This window comes from Engraulis encrasicolus, chromosome 8 (genome assembly GCF_034702125.1).
Source record: "Engraulis encrasicolus isolate BLACKSEA-1 chromosome 8, IST_EnEncr_1.0, whole genome shotgun sequence".
NCBI classification, from domain to species: domain Eukaryota; kingdom Metazoa; phylum Chordata; class Actinopteri; order Clupeiformes; family Engraulidae; genus Engraulis; species Engraulis encrasicolus.
Window position 1 is genome coordinate 42,104,594 of NC_085864.1, and position 15,000 is coordinate 42,119,593.

The 15,000-nt window shown below is 46.0% G+C and overlaps 1 protein-coding gene across 1 annotated transcript in view; it reads left to right on the plus strand.

Annotated features, from left to right (window-relative positions):
* dner (delta/notch-like EGF repeat containing) overlaps positions 1 to 15,000 on the plus strand; it is a 122,050-nt gene that overhangs the window by 62,430 nt on the left and 44,620 nt on the right. The window contains exons 2-6 of the mRNA XM_063204490.1: positions 767 to 835; positions 1,115 to 1,405; positions 2,160 to 2,236; positions 5,255 to 5,418; positions 13,056 to 13,204. Of these exons, the coding sequence (XP_063060560.1) occupies positions 767 to 835; positions 1,115 to 1,405; positions 2,160 to 2,236; positions 5,255 to 5,418; positions 13,056 to 13,204 (750 nt within the window). The remainder of the gene's footprint in view (positions 1 to 766; positions 836 to 1,114; positions 1,406 to 2,159; positions 2,237 to 5,254; positions 5,419 to 13,055; positions 13,205 to 15,000) is intronic.

Consider the following 15,000-nt stretch of genomic DNA (forward strand, 5'->3'; position numbering starts at 1 on the left):
CTGGAGAGAGCTGATGAGGAGAGGAGAGGGGGATGGAGGAGAGGAGAGTGGAGGAAAGAAGAGGGAAGAGAAGAGGAGAGAGGATGTATAGCAGATGAGGAGGGGAGAGGAGAGGAGAGGAGAGGGGGATGGAGGAAAGGAGAGTGGAGAAAAGAGGAGACGAGGGGAGGAAAGAGGAGAGGATAGAAAGGGAGAGGGGGTGTACAGTAGGAGAGAAGAGAAGAGAAGAGGGGAGAGGAGAGGAGAGGTGAGGAGAGCAAAACAGATGAAATGTGGAGTGGAACAAAGGAGAGTTAGATGTCGAGAGGAAGGGAGAGTGGAAGAGAATAGAGAAGAGAGGAGGCTAGTGGAGGAAAACATACAGTGTATCCAGCTGATGGAGAGAGAATGCGTGGGGAGTGGGGAAGAGAGAGAGGAGAGGGGTGCTCTCTCAAAACAAAAAAAGTCTGAATTATAGATGCCATAACCCCAGAGAGGCCTCTAGTGTAACCACCAGTCAAACACCCAGGGGGCTTCTCTCCAGCAAGATGCGGTGCCTGAATACTATATGCTTGCTTGTGCTGAGGGGGGTGTCTGGGGTTAAGTTAGTCAGGGGGAAAGAGTGGTGATGGAGTGCAGTGGAGTTGTGTGCCTTTTTGACAGCTATGAAGGATGGTGCCCTTTTCTCGCTTTGTCTACTGTTTGTTTACTCTTTGTATTGTTTATATTATTATTTACCTCCTTTTTTCTCCGGCTTTCGCTGACTTCCTGCTTTTTTCTTGTGCAGTTTTTTGCAGACCCCTGTTCCAGCGGGCCCTGTGTCCATGGAAACTGTAGCCGTGGCGAGGAGGCAGAGGTAGGCCTACTCCATTCATTTTCTTAATTAACTGTCATGTACTTACATATATGGTAGGCTACTTTAATGGCTTGGGATTTTTTACGCAGCACAAATACTGTTACATGTTGAATGTACAGTATGATCGGTCAAAATAATTTTTAATTGCTTCATATTTGTGTTGTCTTGGCTTGGTCTTTGACACATGGGACAATGAGAAAAGTATCATGAATGTTTTTATACATATGAAAAAATGTAAAATACGTAAAGCTCACCTTCACTTTAACCCTGACTTTTGAGGTGTTCACCTGCGAGTGTGCCGAGGGCTTCGGAGGGGAGCGATGCGACACGGCGACCTTCGACCCCAGCTCCGAGTCCAGCTGGGACGTGGCCGAGAACTTCGCCCCCGAGCACGCCACGCCCGCCACCCCGGTTACCCCCACGACCGCCACTCAAACCGCCGAGCCAACCGCCGAGCCCGATGCCGCCACCACCACCACCGCCGCCCAGCCCACAGTCCCGCCTACCCTTCAGCCCTGGCTGCCCAAGGCCGGCCAGAGGTTTGTGGAGGTGCAGTGGGACGAGGAACAGGTGAGACATCTGTAGGGCCTGTGGGGAGGGATTGGGGGTGTGGTGGTGGGTTTGGGGTGTGAGTGTGTGTGTGTGTGTGTGTGTGTGTGTGTGTGTGTGTGTGTGTGTGTGTGTGTGTGTGTGTGTGTGTGTGTGTGTGTGTGTGTGTGTGTGTGTGTGTGTGTGTGTGTGTTTGTGTGAGAGAGTGAGAGTGAGTGTGTGTGTGTGTGTGTGTGTGTGTGTGTGAGAGTGTGTGAGTGAGTGTGTGTGTGTGTGTGTGTGTGTGTGTGTGTGTGTGTGTGTGTGTGTGTGTGTGTGTGTGTGTGAAAGAGAGAGGCGGGGGGGTTAAAAAGGGCTGTCAAGGGGGAGGTTAAAGAGAGAATGATGAGAGGGAGAAAGAGAAAGAGAGAGAAAATCTACTGTGTGTGCGTGTGTGCGTGCATGCATGTGTGCGTTCTTGCGTGTGCGCGTGTGTGTGCATGTGCATGTGCGCCTCTGTGGTGGTGGCATGGTGTGTGTGTGTGTGTGTGTGTGTGTACAGTATGTGTATGTGTGCCCATACCTGTGTGTGAGGAAAAGGTAAAGTACATGTTGTGTGTGTTTTTGTGTGTTTGTGACTGGGGTGAGGGAGTCATTGATTTTAAAATGACTGTGTCTATGTGTATGTGTGTATTTGTGTGAGGAAGAAATTGCTGCATTGATTTTAAAATGACCATTCTATTTGCTTCCTTTGACTGCGTGTGTGTGTGCGTGCGTGCGTGTGTGTGTTTTGCAGATGAGGGATGGTTCAGGCTGTGGGACGTCTGGTATGCTCACCGTTTCTTTGGAAGTTGCAGAGGACACAGATGTGAAGTAAGCAAAATGGACAACCCCCCCTCACCACTTCTCACCACCACCACTTCTCACCACCACCACCACATCCATCCACCAGCACAACCATCATCACACCACCATTTACACCACAACCCACACAACCACCAGCACCATCCACCAACACCACTTTACATCACTACATCCACCACCACCTCTTGACACCACAACCACCACCACCTTCACCACCCCCACTTTACAGCACAACCACCAGCTTCACCACCACCACTTTACATCACAACCACCACCTTCACCACCACCACTTTACACCACCTTCACCACCCCCACTTTACAGCACAACCACCAGCTTCACCACCACCACTTTACATCACAACCACCACCTTCACCACCACCACTTTACATCACAACCACCACCTTCACCACCACCACTTTACATCACAACCACCAGCTTCACCACCACCTTCACCTTCACCTTCACCACCACCACATTTACACCACATCCACCACACCTAACAAGAGTGTCCAAGACCTTCGGCACAAAGTGAAAGAGTCAGGCCCACCAGGCAAAATGTGAATAATCTCTTAAAAACACTGTAGAGACACTTAAAAATCGTCCCTACCGTGGGCTAACAGTTACTACATTGGCGACCTGGGTTCGATTCCGGCCCAGATTCTTCCCCGTCTCTCTCCCCCCACGCATTTCCTGTCTCTCCTCCACTGCCCTAAAAACATATAATTAACACTTTAAAAGCACTCTGAATAGTACAGCCATTGCCTGGTTTTCATTGACTTCAGATCACTACCGCGATTCTGGTCTGACCAGGACTATAACGATTAGCATTTCCATACAGGAAGAACTTTGTTTCCATGGCCTGGTTAACCCGCCTCCTTCGGCTTGCTACTGGTTGAGGGATGTGCCAAAGTTTAAACCAAATGTTTTTTACCCCAATAGAACGTCTCTGCTTAAACCACGTCACTGCCTTCAACTTGCCTCTACCCAGGGCGGTTGGAAATGCTCAGTTGATTGGTTCCAGACAAAGTGGGTGGAGTTCCCGCTGTAGCGGGATTGAGCAAAACTTCTGGCCCTACTGTGTAGCTGAGCCGAAGGCGTTGCATCACCAGTAGGGCAGAGCCCTGCTAGTACAGCCATACAATAAAGCCAGAGGCCGATAACGGTTGGCAGTGAAACAGCACAGGCACAGTGCTGTATGTGATGTTAGCATTTCCCCTCCTACCTACAGTGCAGAAATATTCTGATACTCAAATTACTGATTCCACAAGCCAACCTACTTTCATTTGGCAGGCGTCTCCAAAACCCTAATAGATGTGATAATTACTCTAAAAATATACTCCCCGGCTGTGTGTGTGCGTGTGTGTGTGTGTGTATGTGTGTGTGTGTGTGCGTGCGTGCGTGTGCGCGTGTATGCCAGTGTGTGTGTGTGTGTGTGTATGTGTGTGTGCGTGCGTACGTGTGCGCGTGTATGCCAGTGCGTGCTTGTGTGGGTGTGTGCGTGTACTGCATGTGTGTGTGTTGTTTTATGATTTATTACGATTCAGTTTTGAAGTTCTTGCAAAGCACGATCCACAACACAACACATTAGCCTGCTGCGGAAACTCATTAGGCTATGTAGCAGATATGCCTTTTCCAATGCTGATGCAACTGTGTGTGTGTGTGTGTGTGTGTGTGTGTGTGTGTGCGTGTGCGTGTGCGTGTGCGTGTGCGTGTGCGTGTGCGTGTGTGTGTGTGTGTGTGTGTGCGTGTGCGTGTGTGTCTCTCTCTGTGTGTGTGTGTGTGTGTGAGAGAGAGAGAGAGAGAGAGAGAGAGAGAGAGAGAGAGACAGAGACAGACAGACAGACAGACAGACAGACAGACAGACAGAGAGAAAGGGAGGGAGAGGAGGGGGGGGAGCACTGTAGATGTGTTTAGGGTTGCACCCAAATTATGGTGTGTAGGTGTGGGTGTGTATGTTTTTGCACTGTGTTTGTGTGTGTGTGTGCCTGTGCGAATGAATATGCAGGCCTCTTTATTTGTGAGAAACATAGTCTCCGGCATATTTACACAGTCACCGTCAGATGTTAATTTATAAAAATGCGACAGCACACTATTTCATGTGGCTGCAATGAGGAACTGAGATAAATTAATAGCACTCTAAGAGAGAATTGGGACCAGGGGTGGGAGGAAGGCAGGGCTCTCTCTCTCTCTCTCTCTCTCTCTCTCTCTCTCTCTCTCTCTCTCTCTCTCTCTCTCTCTCTCTCTCTCTCGCTCTCTCTCTTTCTCGCTCTCTCTCTCTCTCGCTCTCTCTCTCTCTCTCACACACACATACACACACATTTATACACACACTAGGAAGAGTAATAGTTCAGCAGCATGATTTCAACACGATTTACAACATCTATCTACCTAATGAGCCCTTCTTTCTTTCTTTTTCTTTCTTTCTTTCTTTCTTTCTTTCTTTCTTTCTTTCTTTCTTTCTTTCTTTCTTTCTCTCTGCTCTTGTCTTAATCTCTTTCTTTCTGCTCTTCTCTTAGTCTCATTCTTTGTATCTCCTTATTTTTCTTTACTTCCTTTTCCCTTTCTTTTTATACAGTATATCTTAACTTGAGCTCTCTCTCTCTCTCTCTCTCTCTCTCTCTCTCTCTCTCTCTCTCTCTCTCTCTCTCTCTCTCTCTCTCTCTTTCTCTCCCCCCCCCTCTCTCTCTCTCTCCTACTATCCTCTTCCATTTTGTCTTTGCTTCACATATATGCTTCCCTCCTCATACAGCTTTCTTCTTTCTTCAGATATATACATTTGCTGTTCACTGTCTTCACCATCCTCTCACCCATCTTTCTCTCTGTAAGGGTGCTAACTAATGAACAGTATGTTATGTGGGGCCCCAGTCTTCCTCTGTACCTGTAGGTCTCCCTGACTTCACCATTCCTCTCCCTTGTCTCTCTGTGTGCAGGGTCCTGTCTAACGTGAGTGGGGCCCCAGTGTCTCTCTATACCGCTGGAGGTCTCCCTGACTTCACCATTCTTCTCCCTTGTATCTCTGTGTGCAGGGTCCTGTCTAACGTGAGTGGGGCCCCGGTGTTCTGGCGTGTGGGGGTGTCTGAGTTCATCACCTGTTCTCTGCTGGGGGCCTCGGCTGTGTACCCCCTGCAGGCCCCCGATGGACTGGTGCTGCCCGACGGACTGCTTCTCATGGGACAGGACTACTTCATCGGTAAGGGAGAGAGAGAGAGAGAGAGAGAGAGAGAGAGAGAGAGAGAGAGAGAGAGAGAGAGAGAGAGAGAGAAAGAGAGAGTGTGTGTGTGTGTGTGTGTGTGTGTGTGTGTGCGCGTGCGCGTGCATGCGTGTGTGTGTGAAATGTGCATGCAGGTCTGCATCGAAGCCTCTTGACTTTATGTGTGTGGTGTGCTGTGTGTGTGCGTATGTGTCTGTATGTTCACATCTGAGGGTGTCTATGCAGTGGTTGCATTGTCCTTCCTCACACTGGTCAATATCTCAGTAAGCACAGTTCTCTACCAGAGAGAGACAGCTCGGGCTGGCTGTATCTCCAATACAAGGAAGGAGAACAGGATTCCAGAGGACTCTGGCCTTAATTCAACTTCTGTGTGTGACCATGTGAGACGGTGTGTGACTTTTGTTGTCAAAAAAACGTATCCATCATCAGAGCATCCAGAAGCAAAAAAGAAAGTCTCTCCCTTCCCCATCTTCCTCAATATCTCACATCTGTCAGCATAGCCGTCACCCTTATTTAAATTCGGTGAGCGGAACCTTCCATCCACAGTCAGTCAGTGCCTTGATTGGCAGGCGCAGCACAGATAGAACTTTCTAGTAGTGTGACCTAGTAATTTCCATCCTGCCTGACTGACAGGGAGACACGCCGCCGATTGGTTTCCGACACTCTGTTGACCTTGTCGTCTTCACCGACTCAGCTTCTCCTGTTTAGTGTTGTGAAGTTTGTGAACAAACCGATTCTTTCGAACGGTTCCAAGACGTGACCGCCGATGGGAACCGAATTGCAGCTGGGGGGCCACTCTTTTCTGTTTACAAAGTTGGAGAACAAGATCGCTCAGTCAACCTTTCCTGTTTCCACTCTTTTATGTATTTTAGTTCAGTTTCAGTATGCGGCCCCCATGTGATACTTGAAAAACAAAAAAGTATTTTTGGGGGCTTTTCAAGTCTTGTCTTTTATTGTTTATTATCAGACAAGGCAGTGTAGGAGGAGAGACAGGAAGCGAGTTGGGAGAGAGAGAGACGGGGAAGGGTCAGCGAAGGATCTGGTACGGGAATCGAACCCGGGTTGGCCGTATTGCAGACGAGTGCCCTATCGTTAGCACCATGGTAGGGCCATGATGTTTCAATTAGAGAAAAAAATCCTGAGTGTCTCTACCTCAGAGAGTGTCAGGAACAGCCAGAAGGAGGACGGTCAATTTTTGTTTGGACAAAATGAGTCAGAGGTGGATTTCTAACTGCTATAGTATGAACACGGAATAAGAAAGAATTCTTTAAAACATTAAAATGAGCCAGTTTCTTGAGCGGCTTTCAGGAGGAACAAGCCAATATGATCTGGATCCCGTCAAAGAGACATAAATCCCACTTCTATTCTCCTACTTTTTTTCTGTATGCTACTGCAGACACCTGCATTTGCAGTTTTTTCTTTGCATTAACAAAAGTGGAGAAAAGTGGTGGTGGTGGTGGTGGGGCTGCTGCATTGCAACACTTCTCTATTTAAGGTCTGGGGCTGAACTTGAAACTTCAGCAAAAGGCTGGAGGTATACTGTACGTAGTTGCTGTAGCAGGGTGGATTCAGCAAAAGGACTGGATGCAGTGTTCCTCATTTTCTTTTTTTGTGGGTCAGGGTTTCTTCTGTGTCCTTCTGCACCATACTACATTTTGAATTGTATATCTTGAATTGCGCATAGTAGTAGACTATGGGTGAGAGAGAGAGAGAGAGAGAGAGAGAGAGAGAGAGAGAGAGAGAGAGAGAGAGAGAGAGAGAGAGAGAGATGTAATTTTACTGTTACAGTATGGTGGTGATTGTGGTGGTTGGTTCTGCATTGGTTTTGCATCCCCTTTGTCTTCCAAGGGAGGCTTCAAAGCTTACTCCACTGGGCCAATTCACAATGCTCATTAGTGTTGGCATTCAGACAGCAAAAACCTCAAATGCAGGCTAACAAACAACACAAATAAGCATAAGAGTATAATAGAAGAGAAGAGAAGAGAAGAGAAGAGAAGAGAAGAGAAGAGAAGAGAAGAGAAGAGAAGAGAAGAGAAGAGAAGAGAAGAGAAGAGAAGAGAAGAGAAGAGAAGAGAAGAGAAGAGAAGAGAAGAGAAGAGAAGAGAAAAATCCTTGCATGTGATTTGATACTGGACGGCCAAAACGCCGCCCGCATCTATGGAAAATCCCACCCGGCGATCCTGATTGGCTCATTCATTCAGAAATGATTCTGACTTTCACGAGACTCGGATGGTTGCGTGAGAACTCTTGTGGAGTTTGGCGAAATGCAGCCAGATTTCAGAAGTCAGGTTAAAAAAAGTCATAGGGCTTTGGCCTGGGACGAAATAATCTGCACCCCCCGATAGATACAATATAATGGGGAGACAAAGCAAGGCCCATATAAATCAAAACAATAGAATGTTGCCTGCTGCAATCTCAAACGTTTTAAATAGATAATGAGTGTCACACATATAAGGAAATACTGTATCGAGCCGTAAGCCGAAAATAAAGTTAAAAGCCATAGACGATGTGGGAGAGAGACGTTTCGGGGCTCTAGCCCATCATCAGTGTTCCAAATTTGTATCCCAGTGTTCCAAATCCAGCTCCTGTTTGTGTGACTCCCACACACCCTTGAAACCTTAGATAACCCCACACTCACCATTTGCTATGCTAAGAGACGGATCAAGACAGAACTTTCATCACATTCAGATTCATGACATTTCGAGAACATCCATGACATTTGGATTCATTGCAAGTACAAGTGTATTTAATTGATGGGAAGCCAAGCTTTTAGTCACATGACCTTCAGAGCAAAATGTCAGGCTCAGTTTAAAATAGATACAAAATCACAAGGAGACGGGGGAGAAGAGAGGAGATAATTTGTTATTGAAGACCATGATGTGCCGGAAAAAAATTATATACAGAAATTCTTTGACAGGCTCCAGAGATTTAGCAGATCATCTCCACTCATGTTCCGTACAGTGACGGAACAATTGCACACAGGGCCCAAGGGCAAAACACTGATGAGGCCCCCCATTCAGCCTGCCATTGTAACAATAGGGCCCCCAACACCCATACAGGAGGGGCCTGGGCCCAGGGGCAAATGCCCCACTCACTTGCCCGCCTAATAGCGCCGCCCCTGGTTCCGAACTGTCATCTTCACTAAGATGGAATTTACACCTTGTGGAACGCCAGGAAGTCTCCTCTTCACAGTCAGTTTGTCTCTGCTTGGTTTCCCTCCCAAGATGTCTAATCCACACCTCCACAGGAGCCTGCCACAGTATAATTATGCAGTGTTAATTCAACATTTAGAGAGACGTTTCTAACACCCACAGCGTTGGTCCAGCTCTCTTACGTGTTTAATTAACGTGGCAACAAATTCACTGTTTGTGCTAAATTGAAATCAGTTCATCAGACGAGTGGTAGCATCCCAGTTGCAAGGCGGGCCCCGAGTGCCCACAGGAGGAGAAAGTCGGGCCTCGCCATGCTGTGTCCATTTTAAGCAACGTCTGCCTCACTTCCTTCCTGTCACCTTTCTGCAGTCTTCAGTGAATAAAAAAGGTTGCAGGAGTTGTGACGCAAGCAGCGACACCGATGCCAAAATTTGGGTCGGAGTGGCCTGTGGGATCCAAGTTCATGTCTGGCCTTTTGGAGTCATTTCCTGAATATACGCAGAACTGCTATTATTTCCTACAATCTCTTGGCGTTAGCTACAAAGAAGGCTTACAATGCTCCAAAATGGAACCCTAAAACAAAATGTAAATGAATAAATGAGATAACAGAAGGTATTCGTATTAGAAGGTATTAGAAGGTATTTAGAAGGTATTAGATTTTTTTCTTGGTCAAAATATAGTATGACCAAAGAAATACGATACTGTGAAGAACAAGCGGATTCCTTCTATTTGTGTTATGAGGCCCCTGGTTAACAGTAGCACTTTTAAATATTCAACAACAACAAAATGCCTTAACACTTCATTTTATTCCCAGAGCTCTTATGCGGCACTAGGTCCCATACTGAGGGGAATGTTAAAATGGAAAGCCTGTGGGAACAGTTACGATGCTAATAGAGAAACCTTCCGGAAAAGGTCTCCAGACTTAAAAACTGCTGCTCAGTCACAGGAATAATTTGTGTTTCTAACTGCTAATGCATGTAGTGCTGTGCTTTTCTATGCATCATTTTCTTTCTTTAAAAAACCCCGACATTTTTTCGTCTTTATTTTGATACGACAGTTAAGCAATGACAGGAAGCGAGTGGGGAGGGAGAGGGGGAAGGGTCGACAAAGGACCTGGGCTGGTATCGAACCTGTAGCAGACAGGTGCCCTACCATTAGTGCCACGGCAGGGTCCTATGCATCATTTTCACAAACCCCCTCCCCCCCAACAGTTGCACTGTAATGCTAGACATCATCTCTGTCAATTATGACTTGACTTGACTTGACTTGAAAGCTTTAAGGTCCTTTAAAAGGCAATTTGATTTACAGCACAGCAGAATGAATGGCATAAAAACATATAGGCCTACAATAAAAAACACATACAGTACAACAAATACACTCAATAAATAGCTAAACATATAGTTACTATGTAAATAAATACGTAATAAATACAGACCACTGGTCAAATGCATCCATTAACCCAATATGAAAGTCCATAATGTCATGAATGTATCTCCCACATCTTGTTCAATTCGTTAATTGCCATGGGGATGAAGGAGTTCTTTGCTCTATTCGTTCTAATATTGGGGTATCTATACCTGCGCCCTGAAGGGAGTGTTTGGAACTTAACTGAGAGAACTGAGATTATGAGAATCAGTGCGGTCCACTACCCCTTAACCCCTTAGCGCAGCACCTATGTTATAACCTTACTGTCACCAAAATTGTAATGTCTATGTCTTAATCTGTTACTTAAGGCTCTCGGTACTGTCATAGCAATGTTGTTATGATGTAGTTGAGTATTTTCAGCAAATAGTGAATAGGCCCGCCGGCGACCCCATCTGCAGTAAGAAACTACGACCCATTTACACCTTATGTGCGAGGCGGTTACGCATACTGTGTGGAACATTTCACATGTTCAAATCCTTGATCTCGAAGGTGTTGACGATTACAATGTATAAACAGAAATATGTAGCCTAATTGATAAAAGGCAGGACAACATGTTTTTTTTACATGACAGGATGCTGTAAGCCAGGGGTGGGGAACCCATGTCTCGAGGGCCGTTTGTGGCCCTTGAGGCCGTTTTATCCGGCCCCCGATATAATTTTAATGTTATTCAGCTTCACATGAAATATGACATATTTTGTAAAGGAATCTTAGAAAATAAATTTGCAATACAATTAAATTATATTCAGGGAACGTACAGAAGGTGGTGTTTGTTTAAATGTGGCTGCCTTCAATATAGGCCTAAAGTGAAGGGGAAAATTCTGGTTTGTGTTCATAGTATGGCCCTTGGAGGACTTTTTAGGGCCCATGGACGAATTTTAAGTGGCCCTTCGAATGAGAAAGGTTCCCCTCCCCTGCCGTAGGACCTGAGTGTAGTGTAGCATTGCTCCTCTGCCTCTGCTGCTGTGTGCCTACTCCTCTTGTGTGATAAAAAATGAGAGAAATTAATCTGGCAGGGGTGTCAAAACAGATGTGGTGGTGCATTGGAGGGAAGAGAAAGGGCTCGCTCTTGTTCTCTCTCTCTCTCTCTCTCTCTCTCTCTCTCTCTCTCTCTCTCTCTCTCTCTCTCTCTCTCTCTCTCTCTCCTGCAATCACGCAATCTGTCTTTCTAGCATCCTCTCTTTCTCTCTCTCTCTCGCTCTCTCTCTCTCTCTCTCTCTCTCTCTCTCTCTCTCTCTCTCTCTCTCCCTCTCCTGCAATCACGCAATCTGTCCTTCTAGCATCCTCTCTCTCTCTCTCTCTCTCTCTCTCTCTCTCTCTCTCTCTCTCTCTCTCTCTCTCTCTTGCAATCACGCAATCTGTCTCTCTTGCTCAGTCTTTCTCTGTGTGACTTGGTTTCCTAGTTAACAACGGTGTCAGGACTCCATGACATTGGCAGGCACCCTAGATAAAACTGAGTCTTTTGGGACAACATGCTTGTGTGAAATAGCCTAATTGTGTGTGTGTGTGTGTGTGTGTGTGTGTGTGTGTGTGTGTGTGTGTGTGTGTGTGTGTGTGTGTGTGTGTGTGTGTGTGTGTGTGTGTGTGTGTGTGTGTGTGTGTGTGTGTGTGCGTGCGTGTGTGTGTGTGCGTGTGTGTGTGCGTGTGTGTGTGCGTGTGTGTGTGTGTGTGTGTGTGTGTTTATTTATGGCTGCTGACTGCCTGCCTTTAAAAAAAAGATGTTTGGCCCTGATTGTATCTAATTAATGCTAATTACAATCTTTCACCCTGTTTACTTTGTGAACAATTTCCTTTAAAAAAAGACTAAAGAATACATTTTTACTTTTTACTTTTGCATGAGTGATTACTTCACTGTCTTTGTCTTGACTTTACTGTAGCTTACTTAATGGGAAAGGTTTTTTAGAAAAAACTTAAAGCGCATGTTTTTTGTTTGATTTCTTTTTTCAATTTAGAGTATTGATTTTGGTGAAATTCAAGATGTTTACTGAAGTGAAAGAAAAAAAATCTAATTCTTAAGATGAGGTTTTACATTGACTCAAAGTAAGATGCATAAGGGGTCTTAAACACTAGGGCGGTAAAGCATCGCGTGAAAATACATGGAAACATGTCTGTCCTTTCACACCAGCCGGCGGTAGTCGGCTCCGCGCTGCATTTGGAAAATAGAACTCGAGCGTATTTTTCACGCCGGCGACTGGCGGTGTCTCATTCAAATGAATGGCAAAGTAAGCACGCTAGCTTTGGCTGTGGGAGAGTTTTGAACAGGACTGACCGCGCACGCCGACGCTGTCAGTGTGAAAGGCAGAGTAGAACACACCGGCCGAAACTAAGCAGAAAGACCGTGTTCGTCTCTCGTCCGTTCCATTCGGCTTTGGTATGTCTGACGCCTTAGAGTAAGATTAATTTGCTAGAGGCAATATAATTAAGTTCTGACAGAAAAAAATAAACTCTGGCTGAAGCCCCTGATGTTTTTCCCCCCAAAAGTATTCCTATCTATTATTTATAACAGTATTCAAGGCAAGGCAAGGCAAGGCAAGTTTATTTATATAGCGCATTTCATACACAGGTGCAACTCAATGTGCTTCACAAAGTTAACAATGATTTTCATTCATGATGTTGAATGATTATTTTTTAAACGAGTCCCTCAGCAGATTGTGCAACATATGGCTGTTTGGGAGGCATGTGTTTCATACAGTTATGTTCTCATTGAATGAGCAAGCAAATGAAGTGATCGAGAGCAATATTTTAGGTGAGCAGAGGAGGGTGTGTTGAGTAGCTAAACTTGTCTTCATTTGACTTCCTGTAATCTGACTATTTGATTTGATGAATTGAGGATCTAAATGTGTGTAAATACATGTATACCTGAATTATTTTTGGTAAGTGCTTAAACATCCTTTTCAATTATTGTGTGTGTGTGTGTGTGTGTGTGTGTGTGTGTGTGTGTGTGTGTGTGTGTGTGTGTGTGTGTGTGTGTGTGTGTGTGTGTGTGTGTGTGTGTGTGTGTGTATACATGTGTGTACATACATACTCTCTCACCCCCCTCAGCTGTGCTGCGCATGGGCACTCCCGATGGCCCGGAGGTGGCACTGCGTCTGCATGTGACCCGCAAGGCCAGCAGCTGCGTGGAGCCCGGTAGCAGCTTCAGCGACCCACAGTGCTCTGGGAAGGGCAAGTGCATCACTCAGCCCACTGTGGTAGGTGGACACCTGGACAGGACACACACACACACACACATTCGCGCGCACACACACACACACACACACACACACACACACACACACACACACACACACACACACACACACACACACACACACACACACACACACACACACACACACACACACACCTTCGCACACACACATATCCCTTCGCACACACACACACACACACACACACACACACACACACACACACACACACACACACACACACACACCAACACGCGCACACACACACTCACACACGTTCGCACACAAACACACACACACACACACACACACACACACACACACACACACACACACACACACACACACACACACACACACACACACACACACACGCACTCTCGTACAAAATGGTTGACAAATGCTGTGTAGTGAGGGGGAGAGAAGCCATTTACGTAATTTGGGTTCACACCAAGGTCTGGGAGGGTGCCCAACATATGGCGACATGTACATGAACTTTGTACAGTAAAGATGCAGGCTTGCTGCCGCAACTACTACACAACAGTTAGAGAGAAAAAAACTGAAAGAAAAGTCTGCGACACCAAGCTCCCGTTGCTCTTTTTTTAATGTGACGTTTCGGGCAGCATGCCCTTCATCAGACCTACACAACAGCACATCACAACACACACCATATTTCATTGACTGATAATGGCAAAAGCAATATTGGAAATACCATTTAACCCGTTAAAACAAGGTGTCATAAATGTGTTGTTACCAGAATGGCAATGACGAAGTCGTAGTGTATTGCTTTCGCCTAGTTACCACCAGACCTCATCACAAATGAGATCTATCTTTCAGATCGGAACGATTGGGCGAGGCAGCATGGGATTTCCCAGGCTAGCATTACTCAAGGCCCTGTGTAATGCCATAGTAGACTAATACTAACCCTTCAATGACCATTACAACGTTCCTCAGATGGTAAGGCGTGCATCACGGGGCTACTTACTGGTAAACTCAATGCATGTGTGAAGGTACCTGTGATGTTGACATTAGTGAATGGGGTCAGCAAAACTTCACAGAACTAGCAGACTCTAAGACCACCTGGCTTGATTCAAACCTCCACATCTATGTGCATTATACAGTATTATAGAGTCCTGTCATTAATTAGTGTCATGTTTACACGTACATAAAAACGGCAGCCTCAGCTCCCCTGCTGTGCTCCAGGAAGGGCAAGTGCATATCTCAGCCCACTGTGGCTAGGTGGACACCTGGACAGATTAATGCACACACACACACACACGCACGCATAGAGAGAGAGAGAGAGGGAGAGAGAGAGAGAGAGAGAGAGAGAGAGAGAGAGAGAGAGAGATATTTAGAGGGAGAGAGAGATAGTACACACACACACACACACACACACACACACACACACACACACACACACACACACACACACACACACACACACACACACACACACACACACACACACACACACACACACACACACACACACACACAATGGCGGACTACAGCTGTACTTGATTCACTGATCCAAACAGCATCACAACATGGGGTGAGCTCATCCTGCTGTTCCCTTTGGGCGGAAATCATATTGCTAATGCCATGCAAATATGCGGTATACAGGCAATTATTCATATACTCATACAGACAAATTATGAATGTGTGAATAAAACATTTTCCTCTTTGCACATCAACACTGAACGTACTGAGTGGGAAGACCATATCCATCTTCTGTTCTTTGGTTTGTAGTCTCTACAGATAGACATCCATTCAAAATGCTTACATTCCAATGTGCTTTC